Raw genomic sequence first — 25,374 nt, forward strand, 5'->3', positions numbered from 1 at the left:
GAAGAATGGGCTGAAGAGTACTTAATGATTTTCTACTGAAATGGGCCTTCTGAACTTCTGCAAGGGCATTTAAAAATAGGAGCTAAAATGCTGCTAGATAAATGAGAACTGAAAGAGGTGAGGCACTGAAATCAGAAGATTACATTGAGTTCCTGAAGTCAGAAGTACTCAAGGGCTGCATCTATGTTTAAGCCTGCATAACATCAGGACTTAACCTCAAATACGTAATATCAGCTGAACACAGGAAGTAACGTCTGTATAACGGCCTGTAACAACACAGAAAACTTAATGAATCCCACTTTTTTGTTTTGTTTTCTTTGATTTTTATGCTTTCTGTCCTTTTAAAGTCATCCGGTAAAATTTCCGCTGTTAAATGTAATATAAGATTTTTCCCTGTCTTCCTAGATCCAAAATTCTCCAAAACCTGGGCTGCAGCCAAAGATTTCAAGATGTACCCATTCAAATAAAGCCATGCTGTAAAGCAAAGAAATTCCTGCAAATGAGATGCAAACTGTGATTAGTGGTAGGATTCATCTCAGCAACATTTACACATTTACAAACTAGACTTCGATAAGTGCACTAGCCTCCCTGACCCCCTACACAGCTCCCATTTAGATTCAGTGGAGAAAGAAGACCAGCATTTCTTGGGCACAAATAATCTGGTTTCTTTTATATATCTTCATTAGGATGAGAGGAATTCTGTTGCAGAATTGCCCCTTGTTCTTCTGTTGCCTATAAAGTGAAGGTGGGATGATTAGTATTTGATAAATGCCATCCTAAGTGTTAATGCAAAAACACTATAGTTGGAGTTCTGTCTGAAAATAAATAGATGCAACCAACCAACTCTCCTTGCCTTTCAGTGTGCCATCTATGAATTTAGAATGAGGCTTATTTGGTCCAGAAGTGGCAGTAGAATAAGTAACAAAATGAATAAGCAGGGTCAGTTCAACCCTTTTCAAAGGTAAATTAAGTTAAAATAATCTGTGCCAAACTTTTGTACTTTACTGTGATTCAGAAGCTCACATTAAATATTTGCTTTCCACTTCATCTCCATTTAGGCTGATACGAAACACATGCTAAAATCTGTTTCTGAACAGCTATGAGCTTTGAGAAAGTTCAGATCTGCCCGTTACTGTCATAATTTGTATGCACAGCATTATATCTAGGATTTTCCTTAAGTGATTTCTGCACTTTTTCTCTTGATTGTTCTAGCTCTTGGAAGAAAGATATATATGCCCCATAATGGTCTTCTGATTTGCTTGTTTAACCTGATAAGGGTCTACTGAGATTAATTTTCCTTTCATATATTTGCTAATAAGGAGACATTAGCAATCAGAAGATAGTCCCATTAAGCATTTGATTCACACCTGATAGAGATGTAGCGTTACATTTATCCAGCAGCATTGGCCTTGTTCAATAGATCTTAATGAAGGATTGATTTTGATGCTGTCTTTAATGAATACATGAACAAAAAGATTAAGTCTTTCAGTCAAGCTTATCTGAAACTCTGAAAATAATTGAAAAGCTTAAGGTGCCAGACTGAGACAAGACCACTCTAATGTAACCAAGCCACCAAAAATACCAGGCTGTCAATATGGCTATCAAATATTGATTGAGTGTTTGCACAGAAGAAACAGAAGTCAATATTTGTTTCAAAATTAATTAGGATATATTCCAGAATGATCAGTTGTTCTCCCTCACACTTTCTACATACTCAAGAGGTCTCAATAAAGACACAAAATACATCTAACAAGTGCAGATGCTGCTGCTTCAAACTGGGGCAGCATCTACTTTTCCTGGGTAGCTTCAGACAATGTGGAATGAGAAAAGACAATTGAAAGTGGCACCACAATTTAACTTTAGATTTTTGAGTCTTTTAAGAACATAATCTCTATCTTCTCATTTTCTATCACCAGAGATATTTTTTTACATAACTAAAACCAAAATAACTAAAAAACATTACTTTTCTTAGTTTCTGTGTGCTTTTTGTTAAAAGTCATGTCATGATTTAAGTATCAAACATGAAAATAACAGATATAAGATGTATTTGCAAGTTTGAGTGAATTTTCCTTCTATAGTAAGAAGTCTTAACAAAACTAAATTTGCAAATTTTTCATCTATAACTATTTCTTTGCCATGTATGGCATTAAAAAATTATTTTACTGACCTGATGGGGTTTTATCTTTTGAGGTCTATCTTTTGAGGTCAGAGAGTGATACTGCAGCAATTCATTAGGGTGAACTGTATACAGAGAAAATAGTAACAATAGAGCTTAAATGGTTTCCCTTGCTGGGTAGGACTAACCTAGCATGGCAACAGTGAAATAAATGTTTAAGTAAAGAATCAACTTTTATTTTTAATTCTCATTGAAGTGCTTGTTCCTTCTCTTTCTCCCTTCCTTCTTTAGTCTAATGGACCTACACAATTACTGAGACTGGAGAATAGCACACCTCTGAAATCACATCTTGGAAAAACTTATTTCCAACTATATGCACACACATATACTTCGGAAATCCAAGCAAATATCTATTCATTTTTACAGTAAAGAATATAGAATATTTCAAGTTGGGTATGAAACAATTTATTTTTTGCTGTTTTTTCTGTTGATTGATTATATTTTGTATTATCTTTCATTCTTTATTCCCATTTCCATTTCATTTCTTCTCTTGCTCTAAATAAAAGTGCAGAAAAGAGAAAAATGTCGGTACTCAAACATTTGATTTCACTTTGATTACTGCTTTCAATTCTGGAAGACTTGAGGTCATATTAAAAATATTTCTAAACAACTGCACTGTTTCTCTTTTTTCCTCCCCAGCTGAAATCTAAAGATAGCAAACTGACTGTAATAAGAAGCTATCTAGCTTTCATATTACCTGATCTAGCAGGTAAAAAGAAAATAATTTTTTCATTTAATGCTTTGACATATGCTTTGCTTAAATGTATGACTGTGAAAGAGTTTTATTTTTCTTGCATTATCTTGCATATTTTCTTGCATTTTTTTGAATTGTCACACACAGTCTCTTCCCAATTCCACTTGGTCAGGTATGTAATGTATAAGGGAACTAATGAGAGGGCTATGAGAATCAAATAAACCACTCAATATTACTGTAAAATAACTTGATTTCTCCTGCTAAAATCAGAAACCTTCTAATAAAAAAGAAAAGAAAAGTATTGCCTCTCTTCAAAGGTACTTTTTTCTGAGAATCACCATTTAGCAGCCCTGGAGGCACTGCTGCAATACAGCAGAGGTCTTGAAGTTCCCTAGACCCTTCAATCTAAACCTTGGCTGTCCATGCCTCTACCCATCCCCTAGCCTTAGTTCACACCTTTTCAGGAAAAACTGGCATGAGTTTTTATGCAATACTGGATTAATTGCTAGTCTTTTTCTTTCCCATCCTGCTTGGAAAATGGGCTGTTCTACTTGGATGGGTGACACAACTTAATTCTGCAAAGAGGTTCCAATGGCACTGAGTCCACACCCTCAAGTCAGAACCTCTCATTCTACTTTTTAGTTCTGCTGCTTTCCCCCACCTTCGAGCTTTGCCAACATTTCATCTGCTTGAAAAAAGTCATCTTTGTATTCAATACTTCTGCTTTGCCAGGAATGGCACACTTGCTGAGGCTCCTACTCTGTGCTGTTTTTAAGAATGAAAGCTGACAGCAGCTTTCTTTGCTAGTACGACGCTAGTCGTCTTTTTCCACTTTCTCTGGGAACTCTCTCCTTGGGATTTCAGGTATCTTCTAATCTATGTCACCATTCCTCCCCCATCTCTGCTTGCTCAAGTGGGTTTTGACACATTTCAGTCAAAGTACAATTCTTTGAGAACTGCCTAAACTCTGCACCTTTGTTCTCCTTTGAAACACTGAATAGCTTGAAAGCTATTCATGTATGTCTGATGGAGTTTTGGTTTATGGGTTTCATTGTTCTGTTTCTTTGCCATTTGTGAAACAGAAATGTCCCTAGCTTAAAAATACTATCAATATTACTCTCATGACAACTTTCATCTACGGTTATGTGACTTTCTCATTTGACCTAGCACAGCTGTTTGGCATGCCTGTTGTTAAAGACACACTGAATTTAAGATAATTGCAAGACATCTGCTCTGTCTTCACACAGCTCCGGATGCCAGTTCTTTAGAAGATCTTTTCTCCAGTCTGATGAGACATTCTGGAAGTTCAGCCCAGTCTTAATTTAAGACCCAGTCTTAAATAAAATCTTCCAAGATAAAATCTTCCACATAAAAGCTTCCAAGTTAAAACTGAAAAATGATACAAAAAGTTAAAAAGAATATAACTATGAACACTGGCTACAAATATTAACCATGCTGTTAACTAAAAGTTACATAAAAAGTCACATACTCTGTGAACTCTTCTTCAAGGATAGGTGAAAGCACTGGGCTTTTGGGAAAAACAGCACCTCTGGGCTAAGAGCAGCAGATTCACTCAGTCTGTGTACTGAGGTTCTGAACAGAGGCAAAGCCCTCTATCTGGGGAGGAATAACTCCAGGTACCAGTACAGGTCAGGGGACAACTGGCTGGAAGATTTGTAGAAAAGGGGGAGCTGGTAGGCAACACATTGAATGCAAACAGCATCCCAGGCTGCATTGGCAAGAGTGTGGCCAGCAAGCCAAGGCAAGGGTTTCCCTCCTCCTCTGCTCAGCACTCATGAGACCCCTTCTGAGGTGCTGTGCCCAGCTCTGAGCTCCCCAGTACAAGACAGACACTGACACGCTGCAGTGCACCCAGCGGAGAGCCACCAAGATAGTTAGAGGGACAGCACACATGATGGGAGAGGCTCAGAGAACTAGGCTGGTTCAGCCCAAAGAAGAGAAGGCTGAGAATAATATTGCTGCTGTCTCCAACCATCTGCTGGGAGGTTACTGACATGGTGGAGCCAGACTCTTTTCAGAGATGCACAATGACAGGAGGAGAAGCACTGGATACAAGCTGGAACGTGGGGAATTCTGATTAGAGGCAGGAAAACCTACTTCACCTTGGGGTGGTCCAACACTGAAACGGGTTGCCCAGAGAGGCTATGAAGTCTTGATCCTTGAAGATACTAAAAAATCAGCTGAGCCCAGAGCAACTTGACCTTCCAGCCTGAGTGATGCTGTGACTCTGCATCTCAGATTTTGCAGGAGTAAGGCTGTATGGCTGAGCTCCCCTGTTGCTCTCCTTCGTGGGGTTCAGAAGGCATACCTGTTAGTCTGTAGTGTGTATTTTGAGTGACAGCCTCATGTGACTGGGAAAGAACCTCTTCTGACATCCATTGCTTTTTAGGAGCATTGTTTCCAACATGGGAATTCTGTGCCCTGTTTTTGCAGTAGAAAATAATATTGATTATTACTTTTTCCTGTCTTTTCTGTCTTTTATTCTACTGCAAGTCTCCAGTGTTTCCAAAAGAAGTTTAGAAAGTGTAAAAATAACTTGGTCAGATAAATTAAACAATATTGTCCATTCAGTGATATAGCCATGCTGAAAAACATGCATATCAATTGTAACTCTCAAAACTTTTAATTAAGTGAAATTTTCACTCTTCAATTCTTCACACTAAGTGAACTTACTTCTGAGGTACTTAATACAGATTCCACAACTTTTTTATAGCAGTGTTATTTTATTGAAGTTTTTTTTCCTGTTTTGTTTGGTTTGGGTTTTTTTAAGAGAGAAAGATCAGGATAAAATTTTGGAAAAATCAGATGTCCTTAGGGACTAGAAGTAATAGAAGTGGGATAGATGTGCAGTGTCAACAGATAATGGTAACAACCTTAACTGCTGGCACTAATCAATGCCAGAACGATTAGGAGCTACTGATATGCTGATACTGAAAAATGTAAATGAGCTTATATTATGCATATATGAGGTACTGTCAGTAGAGATAGATGACTATCAATGGCCTGATTAAGTAGTTTCTGAAGAATCTCCTACATCAAAATGTTAAAAGAGCTTGTTGAATTTAGCTAGAGAAAACCAGAGGAAACCTGACTCTCTGTGAAGTGGAAAGATGCTATCAGAGGTTGAAGAGAACTGTTTAAAAGGCCCTGGTTATAAAAAAGATGAGTATTAATTTCATCTGGAAATAAAAAAATCAAGTTTCTAGCTGTGGAAGGAGCAAGGTTGCAGAACAGCTACCCAGGAGGACCAGGTACAAAACCTGTGTGAAAATCAATACAGCATGTAAAGGGATTTGTTGGGGTTTTTTAACTCTAGAAAATTGCTTTAAAAATTCATTTAAAAAATCAGGAAAGGTCCTAAGCCAAGCACCCAGAATTTAGGACATTTCAAAATTAAACCTGCCTGCCTTTGCAAAATTTATATTGCCCTTTCCCATACGCATTATTTCTGCAGTACTCTTGTTCAATGCATAGGCACTGGGATGGCATAGGAAACAGGACATGTAGAAAGAAAAGATATGCGAAGAAGGTAGTAACCAGATATGGCTGTACAGAATGGGATTCTACTCTTTTCTCTGTCAAAGAAATTCAACATGTTGCTGTTTCTAGGATGGCTCACAGCATTCTTTATAGTTTTCCCCTTGGAGAACACAAACAGTTCAAAAAGCCTCTGTTTTTTCCTAATGTAAAACAAATCTCAGTTCTAACTCTTCAACACTTTTCATTAAGTGAAATGAGCAAACAGGGAAAAACAGGCAAGTGGTGGCCATTGTTTTAATTGAGAAGGAACAATTATCCATATATAAAGGAACTAGCCTTAATAAATTAAGGATGTTGAAATAATATATCTTTTTAAATATTTATTCCATACATTTCTTCTAAATCTGGAAAGAATAATAGGGGGTTTAGGACTGGATTTCTTAGGGTCTGTTTTACTTTCTGATCTTCATGTGAGAACCACCATTATGTTCTGATTGTCTATTTGCAGGAGAGCTCACAAAACAACTTTAAAGAATTCAGATTAATTTAATTTTAGGTTTGCAGCTGCTCTCTATCCTGTTTGCAAAGGTATAATTCAAAAGGACACCATCACTCTCAGCTGCCAGCCAAAACTGAACTTGTGCTAGGTCAAGAAGTGTTTGCAGGAGCAAGCCTTACAGTAACTCTTGTATCATAATGATCCAGATGGAGCAAGATTGATGTGGTCCAGTCCTAGAAATGTTGCCACAGGTCGGGAGAATTTGATAACTTTAAAATATCTTTAACATTTCTAGATAAATTATTAATAAAGAAACAAACAAACTAATGTTTGCTCTTCAGGTTGCTCCTACAACATTTTGTGCTTTTATTCTGCAGCACCAAAAGGGACATAAGTTAATTAACAACTGTTTTACCAGAGTCCCACTGACATCAGTGATGATGCACATTCAAAGTAAAGAGTGAATGTGTCTGGATTGCTTTTGATGTAGTTCTTTTCCGAAGTGCTGGCAGAATATTTTAAAACCATCAAAATGTACTTTGCTCTTTGTCAACAAACTCATAGCTTTTAAAAAACTTTAACCTTCAGGTAGATACCATACTTGGCCATTTTGAACTGAGAAAGATATTTAACAAAAGCTGTGAATATGCAACGTGAGTAGTTTCATGGAAATTAATGTGCATCCTGAACAATAAATGTAAACAAACAGCTGTTACAATCCCATAAAATAGCCCATCTGAGATAGTGAGATTCATTTGTATGAAACCTCAGCCTTTGAATCAGAATGCAAGAACTACATGAAGGTTTTGTGAACCTCTGCCAAATTATCAACATATGTTCTAAGAAAAAACATGGCATTTGCCTAAGAAAAGGGAAATAGTCTTCTGACTTCTTTAAAACTATGACATTATTCCTGAAATAATGTTTCACATTCTCCATCTGCCTTTTTTCCGCTGTTTATTACTGGTATTATTTACTAATACTGATATGCAATTTACCTGATCTGGGATTTAGAAATATGAGAAAAGATGTAGTTAGGAATCCTGCCCACTCTAAGTTTTGAAAAATACAGTTTATGTAATTTCTATACAAATACTAATGAGGATTCAGAAAGATCTATTGTTAAACTGTGAACAATTATGAAGTGCTGTTAGTTACTCCTATTTAAGTTTGGTGTTAAATAAAATATTGAGATTTATACAGAACCTAAACACTCTTTTTCAGGCAACCAAATCTCACTGCTTTATCTCCAGCACTGACGGTACTCAGTGCTTAGGGAGGCAGTGCGTTGTATGTGCACAAGGAGCTCTGGCAGACAGTGCTGGGGCTCACTCAGAGAGACTAAGAAGGCTGGTACATCCCAACTCAAATGAGTATAGGCATGACGGTGAGAAAATAAAATCAGCACCAATTTGTGGAGTATTATCAAAGTTATTCATCTGTGCTATCCTCTACTAGCTTGATTATGCTTTTCAGAAGGGCTAATCATATAAAAGTAGAAAGGGAAAACACTATGAAAATAATGATAGATGTTAAAAAAAAAGAAAAATGTAGAAAGCTTCATAGACATCTGAATCAATAAATTTCAATACTCTTATAATTTCCCAGCTGAGCTCTTTTATTTGCTGTCATTAAGAACATACAACTTGAAACATCTACAAGACAAGCATGAACATTTGAGCTGGTTACCTCAGACACCCTTAATAATTCATCAGAGAGAAATGGGCACTTCCAAGATGTGAATCCAGTTACCTGTTTTTGATCTCTACTTTCAAGTGATGTGGGTAGCATTTAGTAGTGCCTACTTCTCTCCAGTTTGAAAGGAGCCCAGAATGACCAGCTCACATTTGAACATCTCTAATAGAAACATCTCCAGTTGTTTAAATGAATCCTAAATTTTCTGCTTTCACTAACCATATCCCACTATTATCCAGTATAAGAAATTTTGATTCAAGAACCTTGAATGCCTTTAAGCAAGCGATATTCAGCCCTAGCAACTCAAATCAAACCTTTAATATTACTAGTTCTGGAACTGTTCCTTACTGTTCACTGCTAAATTGAGCTGTAGCTTCATTCTTAAGCACCTTTGGTGGAATTCATGTTCTGTTCAGTCTTAAATCAGCAGAAAGATCAAACGAAAGAAACCAAGTTCATAATTACTCGGCATGAAAAATATGAAAAGTGACCACACAAATTTCTCCAGTCATAGTAACTTTGGCAAAACTTTCCTATAAATTCTCACAGTGTATTAAAACTTTGTAAGCAAAACATTAAGAAATGCGAGTACGAATAAGGCAAACAATTAGACAAGGAAAAAGTCTGAAAAGCTGGGATATGTGGTCTAACTGGCTAAATAACATCCTCAAACAGATACTGGAAATGGCCACACATCACTTGATTTGAATGCATTTCTTCTGGAGAAACAATGTGCTTCATGCCTTTTAAGGCACTTTGTTGACTCAAAGATGCGGGGCATCATCAATCTGGTGATGATCAGATGTCACTAGCAAAAGTGAAGAGTAGGTGATCTTGACAAATACTAATTGATGTGAATTCAAATTCAAAACAGCAGTGTGAAGACAAATGGGAAGGGATATTCATCTCCCTATATTCATTACTGAGACTGAGCTGGTTGTCTACGCTTTCTATATTGTCAACAAAAAGAGAGAAAAAAACAGATCCAAGAGGTGATTTATCCCAGCCATCTTTGAATGCGCCTCTGAAGATGCGTCTTTCTCTTCCTGCATTGACTGTAGAGTGTTTAAGTGATTTATACCTGATACCCAACATTTAGACAACTAAAGTCAAGCAAGATGAATGCTACCCTCGGGACAGAAAAAAAGGTCCATTGTAACCTAGGAGTTCATCAGTTTTAATTGACCGAGGAGAAAGAACTGAGCATACTAGTAATTCACAGAATGACTCTAAGCTACCAGCGCTCTTCAGGCTTGAAAGGCAAACAGGATGCTGTGATGTGCCAGACAAGAAATTTTCCATAGATGGAGAAGTAATAATACCACTATATAAAGATAGTTCAGATCTCACCTGGAATTTGATGTACAAGCACCAGTGACAGAAGAGAACTATTTAATTATTTTATTAGAACTAGCCTTTTATCCTAGGCTTTGATTAGAAATTAAAAACAGGTCCCTAAACCTTACATCAGTGACATTCTGGAACAGCCTTCTACAAAGAGAGACCATCAAAACCCCAGGTGCTTTTAAGATGGGTCTTGATGCTGCCTGTCTGCACTGAGAAAACACAACTAGACTCAGTGAGAAGGTGGCACCCTTTCAACCCAGAGGTCCTATGGACATAAGGGATGTAAATTGTGCAAATTATTCTGCAAGAAAAAAGACTCCTATCTATTCATGTTTAACTTGCCAAGTACAAATAAGGACATTCAGGAAGAATAATGTAATTTTAAACAAAATTCCTTTTCAACAAGCTTTGCAAAGAAAACTGCATTTTCCTGAATTTCAGAATAAGCAGGGAAGGAAGAATTAGTAAATAATAAAAAAAATACATACCACAGTATCTTCAGATGTTGTTTCAGTAAGTTGTCAGTGGGTAACTCAGTTGCACAAAATTAAGTTTCCTTTAACAATTTTTACTCATAATACTACAATTATTACAGGACCCCTCAAACCAATACTGACTGTACTGGTGTATTGTTTTACATGCAAGACAAGCCTTTGTGTAGAATCAGTTTTTATCATCCAGTAGTTAATTTACTCATTTATGTGGGTCTTTCATACAGCAAGAGAGGAGAGAAAAACATTTCAAAACTATTCCTTTTTTAAAAATCAGTAAGACTGGCAGGAGAAATTCAGTCATGACAAAGAATAGCAGCATTGGAAATGACTTTATAAAACATGAAAAAGGATTTGATTTGCAATCTTACCTTCTTGCCACGAGCAGAGCTTTGTAGGCTGAGCTGGCTGCCTCCACTTGTCCAAGGCTCCTCATGAAATTCTCCGAGTTTCGGTGGAGGTCCCTGAACCTTTTCACCAGATGCAACTTTCTCCTTCTGGAGGGCATGCTGGCAGGAATCTCTCCAGAAGCATCTCCATGGCAAATGTTGGGGTTTTTTTTTCCAGACACCATATTTTACCTGAAGTCCAATCGCTGTACAAATGAAGCAGCTGAAAGGCATGCCCTTGTTTGGTTTGGTGAATACTTACACTTCCTGACTTCTCAAGGAATGCATTGCCGCCTTGCTCTCCTAGTTCTTCCATATATTTAAAGTAGATTTTCTTTTTAATATTCTATTTCAGTGATTTAAAGAGATGCTGCAGTAAACATTTTCCTTTTTAGAAGACAGGAACTGCTTTTAAAAGGAAAACCTTGTGAAGCATCCTTGATGAGAAACATACCCAATACGCCTCTTTTTAAGACGTGGTTTTCAAGTGTAAAAAAACAAAAGTTAACAATGAAAGGAGGGAGGAACAGAATAGGAAATAACAAGGTCTGGTGAAAAAACAAAAGGTGTATACCAAGAAGAATTAAATATAATTATCTGCCATGTATGAAAGAAAATTGAAATCAGTTATAAAAAGATAAAATATAGTATGATAAATAGCTTGTATTAAAGTGTCTAATCCAAGTAGTGTCCTGTGTAGATAACTACATTTCAGAGACATTACATTTGTTGAAAGTGGACTAAGTTATAAGGTACATCTGGTGCTGCTTCAGGCAGCGATGGTTCAGCATTATTAAGGAGAAAGTCACCTGTACAATTAGCTGTACTACATGTCTGCCTATAATTTATTTGATTGTAGAACTGACCTGCAGCAGAAGCCCTAAAGTAAGTATTCAATGGGGCTGGAAAGCTTTAAAGCTTTCCACTGAAACATGCTGACTGGACTAGAAGTAAGAGAGGGAGCACAAAAAGTTTTCTGCTCTTACTGCAGAAAGCATCTGAAGGTAAGCTGGAGAAGTAAGCACTGGTTTATGTACTAGAAAAAGCTTGATGTTGAGGCCGTTCTTTCTGAAGGTTGGCAGTTCTTTGGGCTGCCCATGAAGATTCAGGAGGTATCAGAAATTGCAGACAGGATGACAGGATGAACAGTCTCAGCAAAACTACAGACCAGGAAATTCTTCAGGCATCCATGACCTCTGCATTGCCAACTCAGGTACAGACTAGTTCCTCAGCTGCATGTGTGGCCATTTCACGGGCAACAAAAGAATAAAGTAAAACTGGATTATTTGGCATCTCTTTCAGCCAAAACAGTTCTGGCCATATGGAAAATGGGATTCCCATGAGGTAGTGCTAGATCACATCCTTCTATGGACACTGGAAGACTTCCTAATTTATATCAAAGAACTCAGCACTTCTACTGAAACCGAAGCCTGAAGCACTGGCTGAAGCCTTCAGGTTGTCACCATTAACATCTAAATACATAATTTTCAAACCTATCCTACATACAGACCTACACTTTAGCACATGAAAAAGAACGCTTTCAAGGATAAAGCTATTGATGACATTTACTGTCATCCCATGATGTCATTTTAATGGCATAAGCTATACAAAGGAATATTGCAATGCACTGCCAAAAAGGATTTACAAAACATCTTTTCTCTCTGAAGAGCAACTTGAAAAACACCGTAGAAACCATTTGTAACATCTCAGTGTTTCCTGTATCAAATCACAATATAAAAATGTTTTTTTATATTTGTTGCTAACAGTTCTCTGAAAATTCTGTATTAGAGGCAACTATCTTCTTTTGGCCTTTTGCTTATAGTAAGAAATAACAATACTACTGTTTACTATTATAAGCTTAATTCTATCTTTGTTGATAGAGACTGCTGTCCTGTTATCCTTTAATGCTAATTCACAGATGGAATAGAGAATAGAGATTGGGCTTTCAAGAAAGAAACATAACTCACCAGTAATTAGTCTTCTTTAAGCTGCATGCTCTATAAATAAATCTGTTCTGAGGGTACACCTACATCTTATCACTCCAGACTGCAGATATTATCCTTTTGCAGTAACCATGGAAGATGTATTCACACTGTTGTCATCACCTTTGGCACAACGGCATAAAACACATAGCATGCCATAGACCATTTTAAGAATTCTTTCTCAGCGACAGAGACACCGTCTAAAACATTGAAGGAATACCTGCTAATAAAGCTCAGGATGCCTTTTTTTTCACTCTCTAATATCTATGTTTGTTCACACTGCATGACTTTATACAATTACCTGCCATCAGTTATCTAGCAGAGGTTCTTGATGTGCCTCATGCAAACAGCACTTCTAGACTGACTCTACCAAGTGCTGTGGCACCTCTTGAGGCAGCTCATCAGAGATGGCACCGTACCTGGGGAAAGAATGGTAGATAAATAGCAGTTCGTAACTCAACAGTCTCACAGAAGCTGTATGCTCAGTTGGAAGTACCAATTCCTAAATTTTATAGCAAATACTGAAACACAAACCATCCATTTAGATAACCACTGGATCTGTCAGAGATGTACACAGTCTGTATGTTCTGAGAAAGTCTGGACTACAGATATAGAGGGATCTGTTTTGATATTAAAGATACAACATAAGGCATGTTTCTTAGAAGCATAAAGGAACGTGAAGGAAAACATAAATCAGAGTGACATTTAAGACACCACCTTCAGCAAAAATGATGTCTGCATCTTAAGAGATGGTCTGTCTTTGAAGAACAGGGTCAAAGAAGGAACGACAGCGGTATGAATTTCTCTCATTTGTCTAACAGAGAAGAAGACAACAATGAAAGCCACCTTTTTTTGGAGAAGAAGAATCCATGAGAACATGGAACACCAAATTCAAGTTCCTGTAACTCACTTGCCTGGTGGAGGGAAACATCTCTATAATGTTAGAACTTAAGGCTGAGATGGATGTTAAATTGACTTCAGTAAGGGTAAGGAACTTACAGCAAAGGACCAGACTACTTCAGTTTGAGCAGGTAACTCAGAACAGTCTGAACTGATGGGAAGGGGAGAAAGACCAACAAACACATCAACCCAAAAGCCTAACCTAGTTGATAACATGAATTCCCTTCCCTTACTTATAAAGCTGTCTCTGAAAGAGAGAGCCTTCCTTTATCTGCAGCATGGAGAAAATCATTTCAAGACCGAGATGACCCAAACAGTCCACATTCTGCAATAACAGGTACAGGAGTAGCAGCAGAAGTCTCTTTGAGAAAGTGAGCAGGCCCTGATATTCAAATTCTGCCCCACGACTGCAGTGGGCATTCTTCGTCCTGCCTTACCTTGACTGACACTGGGAGCACAGAGCCTGGAGAATATGCTTTAACCACACTATCAAGGAATTGCCCAAGAGGCAGCCTGATCACTGAACTACTCTCATGAAAGTGTTAAAGACGCATGAACGAGTGTTCAAGAAAGTGAAATTAGTATTGTGGAACACAAACTGATCTATATCAACTGATATTTATACTCCTGGTAGATCCACTGGTAGAGCTCAGACAAACTTTTTCAAAAAGTTGGAAAGGGCCTAGTAAATGAACTACTAATAAATGAGTCTAGTTCTCTGTGACCCTCTGCCAAGGGCTAATCAAAGTCTGGGAGAAAGAAAACCTATGCACATCCTCTCCCGGTTATCAAGTTTGAAAAAGGATAGTCGAGTGGTGAAGTCCTCACTTGAGTGAACACCTTTAGATATGATGGAAAGCCTTGCAGGCAGCTCAGATGAAATGGAACTCCATGATACTGATGTAAAGCTTCTAGTCCTTTGCCCAGTACCTGTTTGATCCTGTTGCCCAAACAGATTGTCAGACCCAGAGGGAACATATTTAATGCTACTTCTTGGAAAGGTGGAGAAAATTTAAGGATCATTCCCCAGTGGAAATTGCCTTGATGCTGCCATCACAAGAGAAAGGTGTCATACTTCAAGGAACAGCAGTGCTGACTTAGGGACTTTGTTTGTGCAATAATCTTTTGGTCAGTTAGACTGAGAGGCCCTGCCTTCATCTTACCATGATGGAAAGGTTAGGGGGAAGTGCCTCCTTGAGCACAAGTCTTAGGACAACCATTTCTGGTTGCATCAGAATGAAAGCCCCCCACCGGTGCCAAGGATGGCAGCAAGCATTCCAACTTGGCCAGTATTATTGTTTTGTGGTTTTGGCCTCATGGATGAGAAGAGGCTTCTGTGGCTTCTCAGGCTACTATCTAAGCTCCCGATGCCCTCCAATTCCACTTTTCAAGGTATGGCAAAGGGATCACAAAAGAGCACGCCTTATTCTGAGGCAGTAAAGGAATCTCTTATACAGATAACAAGATATAATTCAAATCTCACAGATCAGACAAGGCAAAAAGGTTATCCTGAAATAAGACACTGATGAAGATTAAATGAACAAGAAATAACTTGGTTGGCAGTTGAGAAAAAATGAAATATCTCTAGGTAGCATGTCAAATATAATGTCCTGAGAATAAGAGAAGATGGTTGCAAGTGCAGGTACCATAAAAATCAAATATTCCCCAAAACCGAGAAATAAGGTCCATATAAACCCAGTGTGATGGAACAACCACTTAAAAAAAAAAAATTGTAAGATTTTATTTGTGGAGCAGGAGACATAACATATTCCTTTTCACTCCTCTTTGACTCTGCAGGCTGAGAATAATTCTTTTTTCAGAATGACAAAATGAACTTTAAAATGCAACTAAATATGGCCTATTACATAAAAATGTGCCATTAATACCACAATCCTCTTTTCAGAATAGAAGTGCACTTCAAAATCAGTACTGAAAGGTTTACATTTACTACAGCACAACAGGCTGCTAGGTTAGTTTGCCTTTTTTTTTTCCTTATGAAATCAGAGATAAGTTCCCAGACCTTGTGGAGCCTAAATTCACTCACCCTAGAACCCATTGCTTCAAAGTCTCCAAAAGGAGCGTTGTTATCAAGTCTCACGAATTTTCACACATCAGTGTCTCCCAAATTCCATCAGTACTGACAGAAAATTTCACATTTCACCTTGAGAACACCTACAGGAAAATATAATTACTTTTTTTTTTTTTTTTAATGGTGAGTGCCTCATGCTCTCCATCACTTTGGCCAAACCTAGCTCTGATAACACAAGGGCTGTTCCACGGGTAGTGCAATAGAAGCTTGTGATCACTTTCTTTATGTATAGAACAGCTACTCCTGAACTTGGAATGGCAAATTATAAAGACTGGTTAATGTTAGTGCCACATGCTCAGCAATCAGCTACTTGTGACATGAACCAAGTTTTCACTTTGTACCAGTTTAGTGCTTAGTGCAATGAGGCTCTGGCTTTCAACATATGCTGCTACAATGCTACAGCCATAGAGACAAATTAATCCCTGGTAAAATACTGTTAACTTTAACTGGATTTCAGTGCAGTGATAGGGTGTCTCTTAGATATAAACCGTGTAAGTGACAAAGTTATTCAGGAGCCCATTTTTCAGATTCAAATAATGTGCTAGTGTACGAGAGAGTATTTCACATCTCTGGTGAGCAGTGAGGACATCATGGAGCATTACGGCTCTTGAGTTTCAATTAAATAGAGGTAAAAGAAATGTAGGTATGCAGCTCTGTTTCTTAATTTCAAAATGGCAAACTTTGCTAAATATTATTTTAGAAGATAGCCTGAACTCAGGGATTTAAACATGAAGATGCCTGTCATTTTGTCAAGTTAAAAAATCACTAAGCATACAATGTCTATATAAAAAATTATAAAAGTATGGTATATTCCAGATGATTATCTTATTTAGTATTTTTTTACTGATTTAGTGCTAGAAGTAGGTACATATTGATGACATTTCCTGATGATATGAAGTTGACACATAGAATTAATGCAAGAATCAATCAGGATGCTACACAGGAAGACAAGGACACCTTAATGCTGAAGGTTAACAGAAACAGGTTATAATTTAGTAGCAACTGATGTGCAAGGTCATACGCTTCAGAATTACTAACAGCTACCTGTATTATCATCCAGGGATCTCCTTAGCTGGACAAGGCAAGCAGAATCACAGAATAGCTTGGATTGGAAGGGACCTTTAAGGGTCATGTAGTCCAACCACCCCTGCAATGAGCAGGGACATCTTCAACTAGATCAGGTTGCTGAGCCCCATCCAACTTGACCTTGAAAGTTTCCAGCATCTACCACCACTCTGGGCAACCTGTTCCAGTGTTTCATCACCCTCACTGTAAAACATTTCTTACTTATATCCAGTCTAAATCTACCCTCTTTTAGTTTATCCCTTGTCCTATTGCAACAGGCCTTACTAAAAAGTCTTTCCCCAGCTTTCTTATAAGCCCCCTTCAGGTACTGAAAGGCCACAACAAGGTATCCCCAGAGCCCAGAAGAAAGATGAAAATACTTACTTACAAAGGATGATTGTGAGACACCAACCTAATATGCCTGTGAATACCTGTGATTCTAAGAGACCACAGACAAATTATTTCCAGCAGGTGCGCCATTGTACAAGGTCCTCATAAGGCAGCATTTAAAAGCCTGCATATAATTCTGTGTGGAAAGATTATGAAAAAGGCATTCACATGGTACTGGATGGGGATATCTGAAATCCTGGGGGAAAGAGAAGCTGCCTTCCAAGAGGTGACTCAGAGAGCTTGGCTAGATGATTTATCAAAACTGAAACAGGAACATGGTGCTTTATGAAGTCACACCACTGAGTCCAGTGGAGGATCACCATGCAGGTCAGGGGCTGGACTACACGATATACAAAGAAAGACTGAAGGAACTGGTTTTACTCAGTCTGGAGAAGAGAAGGCTCCAGGGAGACTTCATTGCAGCCTACAGCTACCTGCTGAAAGGATACCAGAAAAGACAGAGCCTGACTCTTCTAAAGGTTGCATAGTGATACAATGAAAGGCAATGGATGTTGTTGGAACATGGAAAATTCTGATTAGACATAAAGAATTTTTATTTTTTAACCATAAAGACTGTCAAACATTGGAACTGGTTCCCAGAGGTTGTGGGACCTCCATCCTTAGAGGGTGCCCAATACTCAACTTGAAACAGCCCTGAGCAACCTGATCTGATTAGACCTGCTTTGAGCAAGGGTCGGACTAGACGAACTCCAGAGGTCCCTTACAACTCAAATCATTCTATGATTCTATGAAAATTCATTAAAAAGGAGAGGAAAAAACCCCACTAGTTAAAGCAAAAATAATATTGCCATAAAAAAAGACCATAGTCAACATTAGGGAGCAAAATGAGCAGGTTTACAATCAGAAAAGTTCTTAAACAGTAAGGTCAACAAAAGCTACTTACCTTTGAAATAAAATTAGATCAATTTATGAAATGGAATGAAAAGGACTGGACTAGCAACCCTGAAAGTGGCACATCCCTATGATCTATGTTGATGCTTAGTTGTGACAATCCTAAACCTGTTTTTGAAACAGAGCATTTCCAAATCACTGATGACATTTTTACATAAACTCACAAAGCAGTCAAGAAATATGTACCAGTACAACAATTCAGCTTGTTTTTTCCTCAGTACAAGATACTCAAAAACCACAGAAAGAATTTCACTGGTACTTGCAGCAAAACAGCAGCACACCCAGACCCATTCTCTGGGCTGCCACAATGAGAGCACTGAGTGTGAGCATCACACAGGACAGGCTGTTGTCACTCTACAAGGCCTGCAGCCTACTTCCACGTTTCCCTCAAGCGTGGGTCCACATGCTAAGTGAATTGGTCTCAGAAACCAGATTTTTTTTCCTACAGACAACAGATTAAGCTTCTGATACTGTTTTTCTTTAGATGTTTCTCTGCAGTTGGAGGAAAAAGCATGTCTTGGTTTCATAGTGAAGTGCATCACTCTATGCAAGAAAATAACTCCTTGGCAAAACTTGATTTTGGTGGTTTAATGTTTCTAGTTCAACACTGAAAGCTTCACCTGTGCTTCAACTGAATGGGTAAGTTTTCAAAACAGAGTCATTATATTCTGCATGTGACATTATGAGAAACTGATGAAAATTACCTACATCAGTTTGTAGAATGGTCTTATGCACTTTCCACAAGGGCTGCTGCTCCTTGGTGACCGAAAAGTTTAACAGATGCTCTTGTGAAAGTCTATTTGCCAGGTGAAGCTTTTGCTTTGGCTGTCTCTCAAACACAAGACTATAAAATGTTTTCCAGAAAGGTTCAGACAGGAGAGATTATTCACAAATTGCCTTTGTCATCAATTAGAGAACTGTCTCTAGCTGGAAATATTTCAGAGATATTAATTGTATTCTGAAAACTTCATTTTATTTCTAACTTATTTACAGTTAAACATTCAGAATCATAAAATATGAAGTATAAAATATTTAACAAAATAGATGCAGTTCATGTTGTTCAGATGCACCATAGATATATGTTGAAACAGTAAACAGCACAGGAATTTCCTAATGGTCCTCTCTCTCATTTACCAGGGAAAGGAGTGTGTAGACCTGCCCTATACATTCTGGTCTGACCAACATGGCATTAACCTTTCATTTCAGAGAGAACACCACCACCACTCTGGTTTCTGTGTCCTCAGTCTTCCACAGTTACCTTCACTGTCTAAAATGCCAAGACTAATGTTCAATACAACAGATACCCTCTGAAGTTGGTATGTTCAATACTTTTTCTTAAATACAGAATTTCCTAGGAAAGAAGAATCAGGTAGTTCAGGCCATATGAACAAAAGAGTCATTTATTATATATATATATTCTCTAGTAAGTTATAATAGTCTTTTGGATTTTAAATGTCTTTTTGCTATTTTCAATGCTTAAAAATTATAATTTTAAAACATTAAATATTGTGTTATATACATTATGATTTAATTTCTCATTTCTAAACATGGAGCATTCTCCAAGTGAAAACTTGGATGAAACAGAAAACAACTTCATTGACATAACCGGCTTTAAAAGTTCACTTCATACAACCATAAATTTGACTATATGAAAAATAGCCAAACATCACTTTGCTCCTATATGGGATTTTTTCTGTTTGTTTTTCTGGTCTTGGGGAGAGGGGTTTTTTGGCCTTTGTTTTTGTATAAACTGAAGGACAGATCTGGTCATTACTTTTGTCAGTGTTCAGCATTTTAACCTTTTTTTTAATCTCATACCTATTTTATATAAAATAACAAAATATACAGAGAAAGCTGAGTTTGTTACATTAGTTCATACACATACAGTAAATAAAAGTTTTTTATGTATGGCTTTGCAAAGGTAGATTATGAAGTGACTTTTGTATTTTATTTGTTTAAAAGCATTTTAAGAGAACGTGTTAGTGTGCTTACAATAGCGGCCATGGTAGTCGAATGTCGAGCCAAGAGTTTAATGCTAGGATCACTGGAGGTCTTGCCTGACACTGCTTCTGCAGCCTTCAGAAGACAAATGTAGTTTATTACAACCTCGTCTATCTTAGCTATAATTTCCTGCTGCTGTGTTTCAGAGTTCATGACTTTAACTAAACGCATGCAGGCTTCTGTTAAGCAACAGAGTACTTGAAAGCTGGAAGTCATAGCTAAAAGCATTTCCTCAGGGCTTTTATCAGCCATGGCCATTTTCCTGCAGGCACTTCCCAACTGTCTCGATTCCATAGATAACAGTTGTTTGTACTTAGAAAGTTTAAGGTCATATGTTTCTGGACGTAAATCTTCTCTCTTGCCCACACTTGCTCGGACCAGTGAGAGTAGCTCATTGGCATCCTTTTGTGCTGCAATAAATCCATCAGGCATTGCATATGTCTTCTCTTTCATCACATTTATTCGTGTGATTCGTGCATCGAAGGCCATATCGTTGAGATTCACATCAATTTGGCCACCTTGGATGTCAGCACTGCTCTTCTCATCCATGTTGACTGCCTCACCTTGAGGGGGCTCAGCAGCTTTTGGGGACTCCAAGACTTTCTGCTCATTTTCACTGGAAAATGACTGAACAACTGGTTCTGTGAGCTCACGTGGGATCTGTGGTTCGAAGAGACATGAGACCTGATGGCTGTCTCGGTCATCTTCGTCATCGTTGTCATCGTTTCCTCTGCTTAGGAAACAATAGCTAAAGGGGCCACGGCATCTCCAGGTGCTGGTGTCCAGCTTCCGCAAGGGCAACGTTCGACACTGCTTGGAGTCCTTCTGACTGGCGCCTGTGCCCGAACACCTCTTACTGTCCTTCCTATCAGTGCTGACATACACACAACTCTGGGAATAACTTTTTGACAGCTTTTTGCCCAGGGGGAGTTCCACCCTTCTCTCCAATTTTGATTCGTCCCTTCGGGTGACGTCCAGGCATTTCAAGCTGGCTGTGGCTGCCTTCTTTTCAAACAGCATCTCAATGCCTGCAGATCCTCCAATGATGCTGCTGCTGCGTCTCAGCACTTTCCTGTTGTTCGGCATCCTGAGGCTTCCTCCTATCATGTCATATGGCCGTAAACCAACTGTTGCCCCACAAGCCTGATTTACTTTGGGAATGTCACAAGAGTCTTGATTTTCACTTGGCACCTTTGATTCTGATAGCATGGATGATAGCATGATGGAGTCAGCTAGAGGCTGTCTAGGAAAAGCTGTAGGCATGCCTCCTTGTCTTCCCTTTTCAGGCTCTGTGAAAGCTACACTAGGGGTAGTAGAAGAGCAGACAGAATAATTAAGCATCACCATGATAATATTCAGAGACTGAACTTTTAAATATCTTTAACAGTAAGGACAAATGGATTCCTGGTATTTCCCCGTGGTCTCCAATCCTCAAAATATTTCACAAAAAATTCACTGCTAGTTCCTCATGTCTTTTGTATTTCTCTAAAATACCTCTTAAAATCTATCAACAAGTTATATCTTATGAATAGTTGATTGTTCATTCCACTACAGCAGACTTATTTAAAAAAAGGAATAGAAAATCATCTATAAAACATCCTAAATCTCCCCCAATATACGGATTGCATGTTTTCTATTAACTAAGTAGATGAATATTTTCAGAATGAAATACCCTCTTTAGCAACACCTGAGAGGGTATGGAAAGATGCATTCATGGTAATTTTGGTTTGATTATGTAGGTTTTTTTGGCAGAGAAATAACATTTCTCATTCTAGTTGCTAGTCTGTTCCACTTTCAGATTTTCATGCATTCACGCACTACTGCTACATGTGTGTTGCAACCCAGGAAGAGGAAACATTTAAAACCCAAGTGAAAGAATTTACAATGCTATCTCCAAAAAACTGTGCATTTTTTAATAACAGCAAGTTCATAAAATCTCTTGAAACTGGAACTTAAAAACACAGTAATATTTCTACATATAAATTATTCTTTACTGAAACACCTGCTGTCAGATGGTGAAGTAAATACATGCTTAATAAGGTAGTGACATTTTCTCATCCTTACATTTAGAACTTTTTATTCATACTGGCATGCTTTTGACAATCTGCTAAAATAGCATATAAGATACATAATAAATGAATCACAGGTTTTTCTCTCCCACATTAATATACCTTGTGAAGTCAATTTATAATCTAGCAAGTATCCTGGAACTCAAGTGACTATGAATTTTGGAGAGGCTTCCAAAGAGTGGAAGAGAGGCCTCCTCATCAGTGCTCCACCCAGTATTTTTAACTGTAATGAAAGGTTTTTAAAACAATTGATCTTTGTAAGCAGCTCATAAGAATATCTCAACATGTACAGGTAAAATTAATAGATACACTGAAGGTCTAATCCCACTGCCTGCTACAGCTTGATGATGTAGTTTCAGAGAAAGATAATGCAAATATCTCACCTAGTCCTCAATGTTAACATGTAAACCAACATAAGAAACACTTTATTACTGCTGTACCTGTAGTTTCTTTTATCTTGGGGATCCGATGACATCCTTCTCTCAAAGTGCCAAATAGTGGTTCAGCATTAATTGCTGAATGCACGACAGGCACCGTCATTCTGTGACACACGGCTTCGGGCTGCTGGTGCAGGTCCTTGTATGTCGTTCCATGGTTTGGAAGAATGGCAGCTCTTTCATCTGCTGGAATATAGGCAATGCCCTTCATCGATGGGTCAGAGATAATGTGCTTAACATCAGAGGTACAAAGAGGAGATTCAATGGGGGTAGCACACGTGCTACTGCCTGTGCTGCATCCTGCATCCACTGAAGAGCACTGAGAGCTTTGCAGTGAGAAATGGCCTTCACTTTGCAGAGATGACATGCGCTTAGCCAAGTGATATTCACAAAGTCTAGCTACACTCTGCTCAGCTTCTGGAAGCTTTGAAGGATGGTCATCTGCAGATAAATCGGTATCTTCTGCGTCATTTAGGTCTTTGGCTGAAGACACGGGAGTCATATCTGACAGAAAGTTTTCACCTTGGCTAAGACCCGAGGTATCATTCTGATCCATCTCAGGATCCACTTCATCCTTACAGTCAGTTTCTGTTTTACCAAGGACAGGAACTCTTGGAAAAGTCTTCCCATTCACTGTTTCTGGGCTTGGCTTATCTGCTGCCCCATCATCGGCAGCATACCATCTTTGGCGAAAGGCAGTTCTCTCCACATTAAAAGTGCTTAGGCGCTGACCGTCTCTTGCTGAAAGAGTTCCAAATTTAGCTTTTAGATCTTCATCAGTCTCTGCTTTTTTAGTTCCCTGTTGCTTTTTCACAGTAGCATTGCCATCAGAGGGTGCTTTTACTTCGCTGTCTGTCATCTTATTTTTCCTTTTACTAGTGCAAGAATATACCAAGGATCCCATGTGCAATTTGCTAAAATAATCAGTGACAGATTTTGTTTCCATGGTCTCTGGCTCCATTTCCATGTTATCTGAATGAAGAATCTGCTTTGAAGGCACAACTTTTGACTGTAGCTCTGCAGCCTGACGACCAGACAAAGGCTGCGAGGGCTTCATGCCTGGCCCTCCAGCCTGATTCTTAGCAATGGGAAATTCAGTCTGCTCTTCCACAAGAGGTTGGTAGCCTTCACTTGTGGTCAAAAACATACGTGCAGTGTTTTCTGACTGTTTCTGTGCTGTGGCTAGTTCAGAGCTTTCAGTCATTTCAGAGGAATTTGTTTCATTGCCAGAATCTGAAGATGACTCAGGGCTATATGCTCGCAGGATAGCTACACCTGCAAGCCACAAAAAATAAGAGTCAATTAAATGACAGCAGCTGAAGCACCTGGATAAGTGACAAGCAAAGGGGGTGTGTTAGAGACAAAAATATGCTTTGTAAGAATACTCTGACTTTATTGCACAGTTCCCAGGACAGGTAGTTTAATAACATAATGGTAGTTCCATTAAATAATATAGAATATGATGTATGCAAAATGATGGCAAAAAAAAAAAAAGGAAGACCAAAAAAAACCAAACCCTCATGAAATGGGAGTACTTCCAAAGCTAAATGGATGAGATGAAATGATTTTCAATGAATAAATGTAACTATGGCGAAAGAACCTGAATTGTCATTCGTCTGCTGTTCCTCTGAAGCAGCCAAAGCTTCTAGTGCTTGAAGTGTAGAGACTACAGCATCATCTAGTCCCTTCTCACACTTCCCCTCTGTATTAGTAGGGACAGCATCGATAAGCGACACTGGAATGTCATCATTGCCTAGATTACTGGCTTGCTCCTTGTTGTCTCTAGGCTGCGTTGCTTGATTCTGAGAGTCTTCCTCATCTGAACTGTCCCTGAAGCCAGGTGGAGGAGCAGCAATGGCCATGTTTAAGGTATGCAATAGGAAATCATCTTCATTATCATCACCTTCCGGAGGTGGAAGTGAAGTTAAATCAATAATGTCATCACTAGAACCAGAAAGGCTGAGTAGAGCAGGCCTATTGATTTCTCCTACCATAATGTCTTCTTCACAGCTTACTTCATCTTCATCTTCGGCATCATCTGTATTTTCTGCATAACAAATATCATGCAGCAAAGGCTCTTCTATCCCTTCTGCAGCTCCAAATATTTTACCATCATTTATAGTTGCGTAAACAGAATTTGTAGCAAACTGAATGCTTTCAGTATCTGGCGACAACTCCAGGCCTTTAATGTCATTGGCATTACTAATATAAATGGCTCTTTGTTTTTCTAGTACTTCTGGACTTTCATCCAAAAGCCTTTCATAGCCAAGAGTCTGGGGATTGATACCATCCAAGTTGTGATCTCCAAATATAAAGGAAACTTTCGCTCCCCTGGGGGAATCCTGTGCTTTCTTGCTAGATTCCAAACCTGAGAGTGACAGCAGTGAAGGCTGATTAAAATTTCTGCTTTCTTCTGCTTCAGTGGGGTCACTTTGCTTGGCCAGATGCTGATCAAATCCACCTGAATTATAAGTGTTTTCTATGTACAGATGTCTGTGTTCTTTTTGACATAACAAACTTTCAGAAACATCTACAGTCTTCTGTTTTGGATCAGCAAAAGACATATGAGTCTCCTGATCTCCTTCAGCCAGGAAAGTGGTAGTTTTTGGTATACAATTCCACTCAGAAGCAAGGAGATTATGCTTCCCTCTATTTTCAGTTCCTATAGCATGGTGAAATAAAATCAACATTGTGAAATCAGAGAGCAAACTCATGTAATTTTTAAACAATAACTTGT

General features: G+C 38.4%; 1 protein-coding gene across 6 annotated transcripts in view; it reads right to left on the reverse strand.

The window, feature by feature from the left end:
• Nucleotides 1–19,514: 19,514 nt before the first annotated feature.
• FRMPD4 (FERM and PDZ domain containing 4) overlaps nucleotides 19,515–25,374 on the reverse strand; it is a 360,814-nt gene continuing 354,954 nt past the window's right edge. For 5 of the 6 annotated variants that reach the window (XM_074858808.1, XM_074858805.1, XM_074858803.1 and 2 more), the window contains 3 exons: nucleotides 24,238–25,299; nucleotides 22,641–23,912; nucleotides 19,515–21,429 (listed from right to left, as the gene is read on the reverse strand). In XM_074858808.1, coding sequence (XP_074714909.1) covers nucleotides 20,078–21,429; nucleotides 22,641–23,912; nucleotides 24,238–25,299 — 3,686 coding nt within the window. In that variant the 3' untranslated portion in view covers nucleotides 19,515–20,077. Of the gene's footprint in view, nucleotides 21,435–22,640; nucleotides 23,913–24,237; nucleotides 25,300–25,374 lie in introns of all 6 variants that reach the window. The other variant, XM_074858809.1, reaches the window with a different exon arrangement.

Source organism: Strix uralensis, chromosome 2 (assembly GCF_047716275.1).
Source record: "Strix uralensis isolate ZFMK-TIS-50842 chromosome 2, bStrUra1, whole genome shotgun sequence".
Lineage (NCBI taxonomy): Eukaryota > Metazoa > Chordata > Aves > Strigiformes > Strigidae > Strix > Strix uralensis.